This window comes from Struthio camelus, chromosome 3, assembly GCF_040807025.1.
Source record: "Struthio camelus isolate bStrCam1 chromosome 3, bStrCam1.hap1, whole genome shotgun sequence".
Taxonomy (NCBI): domain Eukaryota; kingdom Metazoa; phylum Chordata; class Aves; order Struthioniformes; family Struthionidae; genus Struthio; species Struthio camelus.
In genome coordinates, this window is record NC_090944.1 from 71,320,328 (window position 1) to 71,334,029 (window position 13,702).

A 13,702-nucleotide genomic window follows, 5' to 3' on the forward strand; every position below is an offset into this window, starting at 1 on the left:
ACAGATGTAGGGGTGCTTTTGGCATTGAAAGGGGTGGTATATGCTATGGAAGTCACACTTAAATCTTGACTGGAAAAATAAATAGGAATATATTCATTATTAACAAAAGAAAAATGGACTGAATGCCACAACAGAGTTTAAAACCTAGATACTTTCCACTGATAGAAGCGTTCAGATACAGCCTAATACTTTAGGCCTTAACTAGCTAAAAGTGCACTGTACTGGTGATAGATTTGGTACAGTCAAGCTTTTGCAATAGGCAGTGCTTTTAGGCTTATATTCCTGATGTTAACACGCATAATTGAATTTTGCCAATCTCATAACCCTGCCTGTAACTCTCATGAACCTTAGGAACTGCTGTTTTAAATTGATATAGGGAAAATTTACTGCATATTATATACCTAACCTGAATCCCAATCCCCAAAGTCTTAAAATCCATTAATTATGTCTTTCCCTTTGGATTTCAGCCAACCTCAGGTAGAATTCACCTGGATGCTAGCTTAGTTTCGTGTGAGTTAAAATACTTTTGCATGAGATAATTCATTTGCTCTTGCTTGAGAGCTTGTATCCTCCTGCTAAAAGGACAAATGTATTATGTTATGGTCTATTACTGTGTTACTTTCACCGTTGCACATCACAACAATAATTTTTAAATGATATTTTATTCAATTCTCCACTTTAGTGCAAAACAAAAGGCTTGAACAAAAGCATATTAAATATTAGTCATGTTTTCTGCAGCACTTAGTGTGGCTCAGGAGAATCAGCAAATGAGTAATATTTTTTACTGTCTTAAAAATCCATTAGCATGCAGTATAGCCTAATGCAATCAAAAAGATTTCTCTTTCTTCCTCTTTTCTCTCAGCTCTCCTTTTGCTTTGCACATAAACATTCTTAATAGAATTTGACAGGTTTTTTTCAGTTCAAGATGAAAAGTTTATTCTGTAGTTCTGCAAAATACAATCTGTAACTCAGGTGAGTTCTAGTAACTGAGCACCTTCCTCAAGTCTGGGATTATCTTTCTCTTATTAAAATGACATTTGAGATGATGTTTACATGCTTTGAGATGCTGTTGATCCTCTGATTTAATAAAATAAGTGTTACTTTGTGTCAGCCCCAGCTGTATGCCCTACTCACCCTTTGTGTTCTCTTTTACAATGGGACTGAAACATTTGGAATGAGGGCCAGCTATCCGGACTCTGGGCCTGATCGTTGAGGAACTGCCTGTAATGCCTGCTTCAGTATGAGGAAATAATAATACTTAATTCTAATTAAAGCTCATCATTTTGCTTTCAAAGATAAATTTCATTCCTTTGGTCCTTTTTTAGGCATAATCTCCATAGAAGGCATAAAGTAAGAAGAGATTACAGATTGGACTTTGGATAAAAACACATTGTGTAATAAGAGGTGTCCAAGTATAAGCTTCTACCTCGGGGCAGGATGACTGGATCGACATGGTGCTGCATCCAAGCAAGGAGGACAGGCTAATTAGCAAATGTTGTAGGTTAGTGCTTCTGGTGCCTTGCATGGCAACATTGCATAACTCTCTGATGTATAGAAATATTTGTGCTCTTGGAGTTAAAACCACATTGCACTGTGCCATGCAAATATAATGTGTGTTTACCCATCTCTGAACAGTGAGTGATGCAGTTGGCTCTTAAGGGGAATCATTGCCCATCTCCTCCCTTCTCCCCATCCTACTGAACTTTTCTTGACCCTTCTGGCCCAAAACAGAAGCCAAGGAACATTCCTATTTGAAAAAGATAAAGGCAAAGGGAACTGTGGGATCAAATGCGTGGCTGTTTAGGTGGAGTGAAGAAAAAAAACAAGTACTTTAGATTTCGAGGCTGGTTTTGAATGCAGTGAAGAGAAATGCCAACATTATCTTTGGCTTGAATAAAAAACGTTCATTCCTTTATTCTGAGTTGGAGAAATATTAAGGAAAATATTACTTGAAATAAGAGGAGATGAAGAGGCAAAGATGAAACTCCAGATTAGAACTGTTTAGCCTAATAGAAATAAAGAACCAGAAGAACAGTTCTTGTAAATGAGCAGTTCTCCACTGATGTTAATGAGACTTAACCTCACTGGGAATACAGTTTCAGATTTATAATATGTTGGTAATTTATTTGTGTGGTCAGAAGGTCTATACGCTATTAGATTGTTAGGATGCTAGAGAAAAAGGAAGAGAGTCGGAAATACTATGAAGGCAGAGATAAATTTTGTAAATGAAGAATGAAAAAAAGAGTAAAAAGAAACAGACCCATAAGGTATGGCTGAGTGATCAGTTGTGCTATAGAATGTAGGTCGGTAAAGTTGTGAGGATTAGTTCAGTTTTAGACATAACTGCCAAATGTATTTTTATGGGTTGACTGAAGTGATACTAGAATTAGGTTTTGCCACACTGAATTTGAGGAAGAAGCAATAGGGGAGGGAGAGGGGTATCCTTTTGCAAGAAGCTTTATAAGAGCGTAGGGAATTATTCTCATGCAATAACTGTTGCTGTTAGGTAGAGAAATGTTGATCATGCTTTTATTGAGCTTTTTGTTGTTTTACAAAGAAAATATTTTGACTATTTGATTTTTAGCAAAGGAAGGATATGAACAGTAAGGCCCACTGGTTTAAACAAATAATCAGAACTCAGTGATTCTTGATTTCTAACAGTGAAGCAGACTTGAGAATAATGTTAATTTTGATTATTAAGTGCTTGTTTACCAACTTAGGCTATAAGCACTGTTGTACAGAAAACAGGAAGAAAGAAGTTAAAAATGAGCGCTGTCCTCAAGTATCCGTATATTCTTTCATTTTTCTTGCCTTAGATTTTAGAGTCTGTTTATTTTCTGTGAAGGACTACGTTGCTTTAAGTTTAGTTTTATGGCATGGTAAAGTTTCATTCCTTTTTTTTTTTTTTTTCCTCCTCTGATTTCATTAAGTGACCTGTCTTTACACTGTGCTCTGTTGAACTGAGTGGTAGTGTTTGTGTTCCATTATATTTCAGGGGCTAATTAAGTTTGATCAAAGAGACACTAAAAACACCTTGCAAATGACATTTTTCCTTAAAAAGTTCACCTTATTCTGGTATTTTATGGACACTGTTGGACATGTTCTTGAGTAGCAATTAGATATACCTCTACAAATACATATATCTTTTTGGACAAGGTTCATCTTTCTTTTATAGTTTAGGCAATGTGCAGCTGTGTTTCACAACTCATTTTACTGTAATTGAAATAATTATGTGAAAATGCTCATTGTCATATATTGGGCCTTTACCCCCCTCAGTATAGCGTCTTAGCTTAGCGATTTTCTGCGTTCAAGACCATCCAATTCTGTCCATGGTCATTTGCAACCTAGGTTGACGGAGGACGAACAGTGCATTCCCCCAGTGCATTGGGGTTACCTTCCTAATATGATTTCTTGAGGGCCACTGAAGATTAGGGACTACTGGACTAACCTGTTCCAGATTTCAGCTTCTGACAAGCCATGTTTCTTATAAAGCCAAGAAGAAGTCCCGGTTTCTCTCAGGCCCGTTCCTTCACTGTCTGCTCTAAGGGAAAGGACGCCTCCTGCTCTCGCCGCTACCCCTGCTCTCCAAGAAGACTGTAGTTCCCAGTAGCTAGACCTCACTGAGTGATGAAGAGGGTGAATAATGCTGTCTTTATGTTTGCTATTATAATCTATCTGGATGCTTTAGTTCTCCCATTTTGAATGTGCACAGTGTATGTTCCTGTGGTTATGTAAAACCTCTTCTGTGACTTGGGCTGTTTTCTCTGCCTGAGTATCTATGAGAAAATCAAGCAGACATCACAGCTTTTTAAAGCTATCTTCCATCCTTCAGCTATTATGTTATCATCTCCTATTATAGTAGACTTCTTACAACTTAATTTTAAGTGTAAGCATTTCAAATTGCGTTAGGAGTATAAGGAATTTTTTCTGTCAGCAAATGTCTTTTAATATGAAAATAAAAACAAGATATTTAACAGAACTCCCAGTGGAGCCGGAGATACTGTCTTAGTTATCTTTTTTTTTTTTTTTCAGAAGGCTCATGACTATGGCTTCACAGCCTTCAGTGCTCATAGAACAGGAGTAGGTTTAGCCGAGCACACTATGTTTGTCCACTTATAGGTAGAGGTGATCAGAAAATTTTAGTTCACTGAGCTTCAAAGTGTTTTGACTGAAATGCCTTAGGTTTCACAAAGTTTTGCCAAGTTTGCTAAGCCTTCTGCTTGGAGGGAGGCCACAGGTATTCTTGCTGTCATCACGGAGACTGGCAACAACCTAAGGGTCACTGAACAGCTGCAGCACCCTGAGTTTCCTGTTCACTAGAAATTCGTGCTTTTGTTGGTTTTGTTCCATGCTGGACCAAATCAATAAATAAATAAATACAGCAAACTACAAACCCAGGTTTTCAGCTCAATGTACAGATACTGTACTGCTTAGTTAGGCAGCCCTGTGTGAACAGAACAATTCACTTAAAACTACAAAAGTTTTTATATCTCCAAGAGGATCATTACACTTTTTTTAATACTCTCCTTAGCATGTGGTGTGAGCACCCAGCAATTCAAATATCTTCACCATAATATTATAATAAGATTATAATTTCACCTCTTCACTAAGTACTTTATTTGTGCCAATTCCTTAACTGACCACTTAACAGACATTTCATGGAAGTCCTCCCTAATTACCAAGGAAATGTTTTTAGAGTTGTGATCTTCCTGTCTATGTTTATTATGTTGATTAGACTTGGATACATGCTTGTATTTGTGTAGAGTGTTCTCTACTTCAAAACTATGATCATGCCCATACTGGCTTATTCACAGTCTGTTGCAAGGGCGGGAAGCATACAATCTGGTGACTGATTACAGCTTGTAATTAGTTTGTTATGGACTGTGGACTCTCTGTTCTTGCAGAGTGAGAAGAGATGATACTTGTATAATGTTATAGTTCTGTTCATATATATGAACTACCAAATTTATATGAAAGTCCTCAGTAAAGAAGGTGTTCCACGCATCAGTCTGATATGTAGGACATTGCACGTGTGAAGACCTCAACTAATTCCCACTGAAGTCAATGGATTTAATTTCATTTTGAATCACATTCTGTAGACACACAGGTCTACTGTACTAGAAACTAGATATTTCCACAGGGTACAGCAGGGCAGGACAGGCTCACAGTAGTCTACATTCATCTGGATGTTGTGAGTATAAATAAAGTGTTCACTTTTAGGTCTTTTCCTGATAACACAGAGATAGTGAACCATATTAAAGGCACAGCCACTGGAGTCACAGACTGTATGAATTCGCATGGCTGAAATTTGTCTGGCTTTTGCTTTACTAGCCTTTCTTTGTTATCTTCAACCCCACCTTACTCAGCAATTATTGATAGTTATCTGCTGGACGGGAAAGTTTCTTAGCCCTTCAATAATCATTAGGTTAGTTGTCTCCTTCCTTCCAGTCCCACTGTACTGCACACCAGCAAAGCTTTTGCCTCTGGACAGAGGGAATAATAATCAATTGCCTTATAGTGAGTGATTACTATGTCTCAAGGAGTGAACTCCTCAGTCACGGAGGGGTCACCTGTAGAAAGGGAGCCTTGTGGGGAAATATGCAGTTTTATGTTCACGCAACAGGGACTTGGCTCAGTATCTTGGTGTCAGTAAGAGGCACCATGTAAATAGAAAAATGAAGTTTTCTAGTGTTTAGAAGGAATTTGGTAAGGGTAAGGTTTTGAAAGACTGCCCGAGCCCCTTGTGGGTTTTTATTTCTAGATTTTGTAAAAACGGTGTTAGGAAATGGACGAATTAAAGTGGAGACTGAGTCATGTCTGTTACCACAGCACTCCCCAGAGTACTGACTGCTGCCTCTGCTGACTGCTTTCAGAATACACTTTCCAGCTGCTCTTATTCACCTATTTAAAATACCAAGAGCCTCCTTTATAATTTGCCCCACGTTGGCATCATTCTGTTGTGATGAAACATTGTTGGGAGCAAAAACAACGCCCAGTGTAATGAGGCCATAAGACAAGGGTTGCGGAAGTCTCTCTTAGAAGTGCAGCTGGTAAAAGATTACAAAACCTGCTTTCTTTGCAAAAGGTATGTGCTGTTAGTTCTTTTAATTAAATCACCCACAGAAATGGCTTAGTAATGCAAATAGGAGAGGCATCCAAGGAACAGTCCTTGCTCTCTCCAAATGTGAGATATCCACCTGAATTCTGAAACAGGCTGTATCAGGACCAAGAAGAGGCTGTACTAGAATCACCGAATTTCCAGTGCAGTATTTCAAAATCCAGATCAGTCTCACTTGTAAAATGTAAGGGAATGAATTAGAGTGTAAATCTATCCCAGAAAGATACAACAGAGAATCTGAATCCAAACTTGGATCAGGTGTCAGGGATCTAGTTCATGTCCATAACTAATAGCAGCAGGCTGGAAGATTATAAAACCCTTTCTGGATAGTTGTCTGCATTTGATAGTTCCCTTTTGAAAAAATTGTGGGCATTTCAGGACAACGAGTATGCTTCAGTTCAAGGAAATAATAAAAAGCACTGCTTAGCATGAATGCATTGAGATCTATTCGTGTAGTATGAATTTGTTTTCATCTTTTGAAAATTGTAGAAATCTGGGATAAGCGAAATAAATGAAACTTTTTTTTTCTTCTTTTATTCTGAGCCACAAGCAGGAGAAGGCAGTGGAAGTTTTTTATTCATAGGCCCAAAAATAAAGTAGTGGCACAATCTATATTAATAAGCACACTATGGATGCAAATACAGTGCACATGACAAATTTTTCCCTTTCTCAGAACAGAGTTTACAGAGTAGATCTGAGTTTTTTTAAACCTCCTTTCTTAATCTGAAGCATCTTTATCTACTATGACTTTTTACAGGTATTCTGATAATTCCTAAAACGTAGGATAGTCTACACAAAGAAGTGTTTGCCTGCTACAAAGGCATTATAGGTCTAGAAGCAGACAAGCAGCAGCTACAGCACAAGGAGAGAGATATAGACAGGACATATGTATTTTGAATATTTAAGTATAGATGATCAGTATCTGTTATTATTACCTGACTTATTTCTTTTTTGTCAGCAGCCATGAAAAGAGTAATGTGCAACAGCTCTGCCAATTTTAACATTGTACAGACACTCACAGAAGTGCTATTTAGGGAGTCTGAGAATATAAACAGAGCATGAGTGAATCATATAGCCAGTCCACCAAGGTGGCTGGACAGATGAAGCCAGTGGTGCTCTTCTTATAGGGATTTACATTTTTCTCACATTCACATGTAGAACCCTTGCAAGTCTTCCCCGTGAGAAAGCAGAACTTACTTATGAGGTACTACAGACTTCAGGATGTTGGTGAGCCACAAGTGTCTCACAATATGAAAAAAGAGGACTTCTTTTGTAGCCTTTATTAAGGCTCTTCATTTTAAGTAGTCTGATTTTTTGTTTCATGCTTGGGAAATTACTTATACAGCAAACTGTCTACTTAGTGTGAAGTTTTTAAATGCAATAATAGGTGTACAGATTTTATACATACATCCACAAATTGATGTTGTATAAGAACGCAAAAGATATTTGTGAGAAAAGAACTTTGTCCTTTCTTACAATGTAAGAATAATACACAATGTGCTACAAGTAAAACGACGTTCTGAATAAGTATAATCACTACCTTTTTGTGGTATCTGGAGGCCTCTGTGACTGATTAGTCATATTCTGCATATTAATTACTAAAGGGTCAAGCATAAGCATTGCTGAGTACCTTATAGCCCACTGATTTTATTCAGAGTTGCATGTAGAGATCATTAGAGCTGTGTGAATAATAAGTTCTTTGGTTCACTGGAAATTCTGAAAAATAAGAAACTTCAACTGGTAACCATTGTGAGTTTTTCTTTTTTTTTTTTTTTCCCGTTGAATAAATAGACTGGGTAAACCAAGACATTTTATTTCAATTATGAGCGTCTTTAATAAAAGCAAAGAAAAAATTGGAATCAGAGGGTTACGTTCACAGGAGAAAATGGAATCAGCGCATAAAAGCTGGGAGAAGATGCTGCTCATATATATCTCAGGTCTCCTAAGAGAAGAGCATGAATTAAGTCCCTTCTCTAAAGAAGTAGAGATAGACTTAAACCCAGAATTTGCAGATAGCGGAGAAACATTGTAAGCAGTAGGCAAGAAAGTATGTAGCTGTTTGAGTGGCTTTGGGAATAGTGTCTACATCTCTCTCTAACTCATGTAAGGATCTACAACGCTAGACTTGTTGTTGATGCTTTCTGTTATCTTTTAATTTTGATTTAGCCAAAACTATTCCCAAAGATGCATTTTTCAGTATTTTTCAGAGTCTTTTTCCAAATTTTTTCCAAAATCTAATGAAACACTTTACCCAGGTCTACTCTCATTGCATCTTCAGTTCAAGAGTGTAGTTCTTTCTATCCCACAGTAATAGGACTGTAGAGGACTAGGGCTGGAAGAGTTTGGTCTGTCTTGCTGTTCTGGAGTAGGATACTCTTTTACCTGCTCTGCTCTCCCACTTCCTCTCTGTGTTGAAAACTGAACATGCATTATGTTTTATCAGTGAAATCACTTCACAGATTGTACAATCCACTAGGAAGATTAATACAGATCTTTTATAACTATAATCTGTATGTGCTGGCAAATGAATAAATTTACATATATGAAAAAGAACAAATTTAGATAATTGAGCAGTACAAAGCTTTGCGCTAGGAACATACAATAGTATCTGTTTCACCAGATGTGCGTGACTAAGCAGCGTCTTATTACTTGTTACGGAATGCTAACTCCGGAAAGGGACATTGAAAGTATGACCTTTAAATATATATGGAGGGAAACAGCTATTTACCAAGTGCAAGAAATTACGAAGTTTCAAGTGCAAACTATATGGCCAGTGGAAATCAGACCCTAAAACCTATGAATAGCCTGTAGGCATTTACATTCCTTCTGTGTCAGGGCATTAAGTTAGAAGACAGAGGGGAGAGGGGGCTGGAGTACATGACTTTTCCAAGTTGAATATTTTGATGAAGAATTTTTAACCTGCTCTTAGACAGATTTTTTTAGCCAGTTTTTTTCCTGTGAGAAGTTCTTGCGTTATAAAGCAATTGAATAGGTAGAGGATTGTAGATTTATTAAGCAAAATCACAAAAGAAGAGCAGCTGGATTTAGGAATGATACTAAAATTCATTGTGTGTGATGTTCACCGTCTTTTCCTAGATGGCACAAATTATTGTTGACCAGAAGAAATGAAATGTGTACACTTCCCAGAGCTTACCTGGGTGCTTATGTTAGCCAATGGCTTATTAAAGTGTTAGAATAAAGATGAGAAGTGAAATACTTTCAGTCTGATACACTGTATATACATCTTTATGAATCACTTTTGGCGCAGAGCTTGTGAAGGGGGAAGTTATTTTTACAATTAGGAAAAGGCAGACTTAAATCCAGCTAATTACTTAAAGCTTAGATGTCCAGCGCAGCCAGAGGCTCAGAATGCAATTATGGCTGCTGTCTTTCCGAAGCAATGAATTCCTTCTCTTGTCTGTTGTGACACATAGGTGAAAAACATGCAGCAGAGCCAGATGATGCAGAGCTGGTGAGTCTCAGCAAAAGGCTGGTGGAGAATGCAGTGCTCAAGGCTGTACAGCAATATTTAGAAGAAACTCAAAACAAAAGCAAACAGACTGATGGAAGCCCTGTGAAAACAGAAGAAGCAGCTAGTGGCAGTAAGAGTGAAAATGAAAATGATAACAGCAAGTGAACACTCTGCAAAAGCCCAGGAGCAAATAGCCTACCAAAAATAACTACAAAAACATGTTCCAGCTCCCTCCTGCAATTTGCTAAGTGGTGCTGGCTGACAGGCATTCTGCTTTGTGAGTTTCTTATCAAAAGTTTGTTCTGAACCGAAGGACACTGCCAACCGCTTTGATTAAGGGTTTGCATTGCTGAAAATCTGTTGAATACTGGGAGAGACGAACAATGGAAAAAGACAGAAATGGTGAAACTCCAGTGTTCACTGGCTCTTACTACCAGGTCTCTTTCTTGCTTTTGGAGAGAAACTGAACCCTTTGTGTTTGCCTTTCGGACTGTAATGAATGGCCATGGAAGAGGCCTTGCTGTAAGTGGAAACAATGCCCTCTGCCTTGTTTGGCATTGCCACAGGGCTGCTTACTCGACGTGAAAGCACATTCTGTTTCAAAGTCAACAGCAGTCAATCCTAAGCTAAAAATTACCACTACAGATATTCGTCACAGATACTATTACACAGTATGTAATATAGCGGGAATTTCTTTTAAATGTGACACTGTATTGTTCTTTACTTTTTGGTAGCGTTTGTTCAAATAAATTATATTTTTTTGACAAAGTACTACCTTTTATACATAATAAATATGTGCAAAATTCTTAGCAATTAATACTGTACAAAACAGATATGTACTCTTTCTATATGTACATTAATGATTCTAAATGGCATTAGTTATTATAAAATGTATTATATTGTTCTTTTCCTCTAGGAAAGAATCATGAAGCAGACTTAGTAAAGGAAGCTTTGCACAGAGAAACACAGGCCCTGTTATCCAAACTGAATCAGATAAAGAAGCTGTTATCCAGTCCTGAGGTCCGCATGAAAATTAGCAAAGAACTATTTGAAGACAGGCACAACTATACCAGTAAAGGGAAAAGCTGCACTGACTCTGGATCTCCAAATGCATGACTGTAAATTGCCATGGTGTAAAATGCCATCAGTTTGTTTAAAGACAAGAAAGATATTTTCTTTCCTCTGTTTCTTTTTTTACTGAAAATATAAAGGGGCGTAAATGGTTCATGAGATATGACACTGAAATACTTGCACAGAAGGAGTGTATTTCATAGTGATGAACTACAGCCATTTCTCAGCACAGCTTTGAAATGTGCTTGAATGTGCAGGTATATGTCATGATTCCAAAGTAGAAAAATACTGGTTTTAAATAAATCTGAGCAAACACTGTGCCCTTCCGTTATCATTGCAAATAATTCAGATTTTTGTCACAGATTATTTCTGTAGCAATGACACGCAGATATTTAAAAAATTGATACTTTTAAATACTTTAAAATGTATATTTGAAAAAAGCTCTTTTAATTATCTGCCTTTTGTATATGTACTGGCATTTTGGGTTAGCACTGTCTATTTTTTATTTTTGTTTTTAAACAGCACTTGAATACATGTATAAATACTGATATGTAGTTTCTGTTTACATTAAAGCAAGAATGTTTTAAATTTTCAAGTGAAATTCTGGCTCCACTGATCTCAATGGAAAAACTTTTATTGGCTTTAATGGAGTCAGGATGCTGCCCTCCAGATTTCTCATGGAAGTAATATTCCTTGGGATGATACTTGCCTTTTCATTTTTGTAGAAGAACAGTGGGTTTTGTCTTTTGCTTTTGATCTTTCCTCCATCTCTACCTTCTGCTGCCTAAGGTGGGATCTCAGCTTGCATTAACTGTTCCCCTCGCACACCTGCAGGTTTCAGTGACGCTTAGGATGCACAGCACTGCAGGACAAGAAGTACTGGGCAATGCAGTCCAGTACTTGTCCGCTTGCACTCTTTAAAAACATTTGTTTAAAGTTACCTGACTGTAAAAGCTATATAATATATGTTGTGACTGGTATCAGATTTCTGCTATTAGAAAAGCTGTGTGCGTGTTCTTCATTGATCTCAAGCACTGGTCATTTAATTCATCCTTCATACCTTACAGTTTTTTCTCATATGATATATAACAGTATGTTCTGAAATGCATCTCATACATTTCTGAGTCCACGTTCCTAATAAAGATTTTTTTTCTTTACACTGTATGTATGTTTTCACCCCTCTCCAAAGGGATTTTAATAAAGTGAAGTACTTTGCAAGTAACAAAATTGACAGGATCAGTGCTTCTATGAATGAAGTTCTAGAACTTGGGTGCTGAAATAACGCAAATGAATTCATGCAGAAAGCTAGTCCAGAGTCTAATGAATTCATGCAGAAAGCTAGTCCGGAGTTGTTTTAGGGAAGGCACCAGTTAGCACATTCTCTCCTTTCCGTGTTAACTTCATTGAAAAGTTTTCCAAGTAAAAATTTTACATAACTGATAGGCGCCACTGAAATTTGAAACTCTGATTTAGAGATTAGTTTATACTCTGGCCTGTACAGGTTTAGAAAGAAGTTTCCGGTACAGCTTACTAGGGTCCCTGCTCACCCTTCAGCCTTTAAATCGAGTTTGACTTTAAGAAAGTAGCCTCGGATTTGGCATAGAAGAAAAATATTTGTCTGAATTTGCCATCATTACTGGAGACAGAAATCCAAACTTTCACAAGTGGAACTGTAAATTCTTGCACAGTAACTTCCACTCTGCGCGCAGTATGCTCCCTTATTCCACAGGGTGGCCTAAGGCTGAGGAGAAAAGCTGAAATTATTGTGTCCTTAAATGTAGTAAGTTCCTTTGTCATATCAAACATTACTCAGTACTTGTTCATTCAGAGATAGCTATTCATCATGATATCTGGTAATTTAAATCCAGTTTACAGATGACAAATACAAAACCAGACAATCAGGTATAAAAACAGGAAAACAAGTGAACTGTATTATCTCTGAATCTCAGGTTGCCATTTCCCTTTCTTCCGTAGAAGACATTACCGTGAATAAGTGTCTTTTTTCGTCATCCAACTCATAACAGTCGTAATGCACAAGTTTCAAGTAAAGCCATAGAAATTAATCACTGAATTTATGTGCAGACAACTGGTGGCATGATCAGACTGTGCTCAGTCACAATTCTTCTGGCTGAAAAGCGTCCAGTTGCCTAGACACATGAAGAGGGACTTAGTAGCCCGAACACAGGGATCTAATAGCATTTGAGATGCCCTAGAGTATCTGACAACCACAAGGGCCTGACAGAAAATGACAGAAACCACACAGGAGACACATTCTTCTGGGTCAGGAGCTGCAGCCTAGAGAATACCCCAGAGCCTCTAAAAAGACACTAGATGTCTATGTTCAATTTAAGCAGCTGAATCCCACTCTTGATTTTCAGATATTTTGACCCATGAAAATCAATGAGACTTCTGTCTCTATATCATTCAGCTTCTTTCAAAATGCCAATCGCAGCCTTAACTTCTGGTTTTGATATGACTTTGCTACTAATTTACTCAAAATTGACCACAAAATCAGCTAAAATGAATCCTGCGTCTGGATTCATTTTCTTATGACAACCCTTCTTGCTTTCTCTATTTTCTTGCCTCCGGTATGGTGCAGAGAGCATACCTAGCACAAAAAAAGCTAGAACAAGCCCCGCTACCAAATTAAAGCATAAAACTATTGTATGAAGATGTGAAACGAGCTCTTAAGAATGCAGGTATACAGAAACTAAAGGTAATATAGAAAGATGTGAAGCTCTGAGCAGTACACACCAGAACAAATATGTTGTCTTCCTCCTAAGTCACTGTCAGACAACAACTCTTGTTTTTAAATAAAAGGTCCTTTTGGGGGATATCTTGAGGTAGTGATGCACAGATTATTCTGGGAAAGTATTGGTTTTTGATGGCAAGAGTTTGTTGAGGTTTTGTTTTTAGTTCTACCTTCTAGCTCACTCACACTCAAGAGTATTTCTACACTGTTGATCATGACAAAAGCAGTAGCTCAGCTTCCAGAAGTAGGTTAGCTGGAACTCTTTGGACTGCTGTGACCCGTCTGAGAA

The 13,702-nt window shown here is 37.6% G+C and overlaps 1 protein-coding gene across 6 annotated transcripts in view; it reads left to right on the forward strand.

Annotated features, from left to right (window-relative positions):
* AKAP7 (A-kinase anchoring protein 7) overlaps positions 1 to 11,888 on the forward strand; it is a 92,701-nt gene extending 80,813 nt beyond the window's left edge. For 2 of the 6 annotated variants that reach the window (XM_068938317.1, XM_068938320.1), the window contains exon 8: positions 9,553 to 11,888. In XM_068938317.1, the coding sequence (XP_068794418.1) occupies positions 9,553 to 9,755 (203 nt within the window). In that variant the 3' untranslated portion in view covers positions 9,756 to 11,888. Of the gene's footprint in view, positions 1 to 1,325; positions 1,502 to 9,552 lie in introns of all 6 variants that reach the window. The other 4 variants (XR_011140198.1, XR_011140196.1, XR_011140197.1 and 1 more) reach the window with 4 other exon arrangements.
* The last annotated feature ends 1,814 nt before the right edge of the window (positions 11,889 to 13,702 follow it).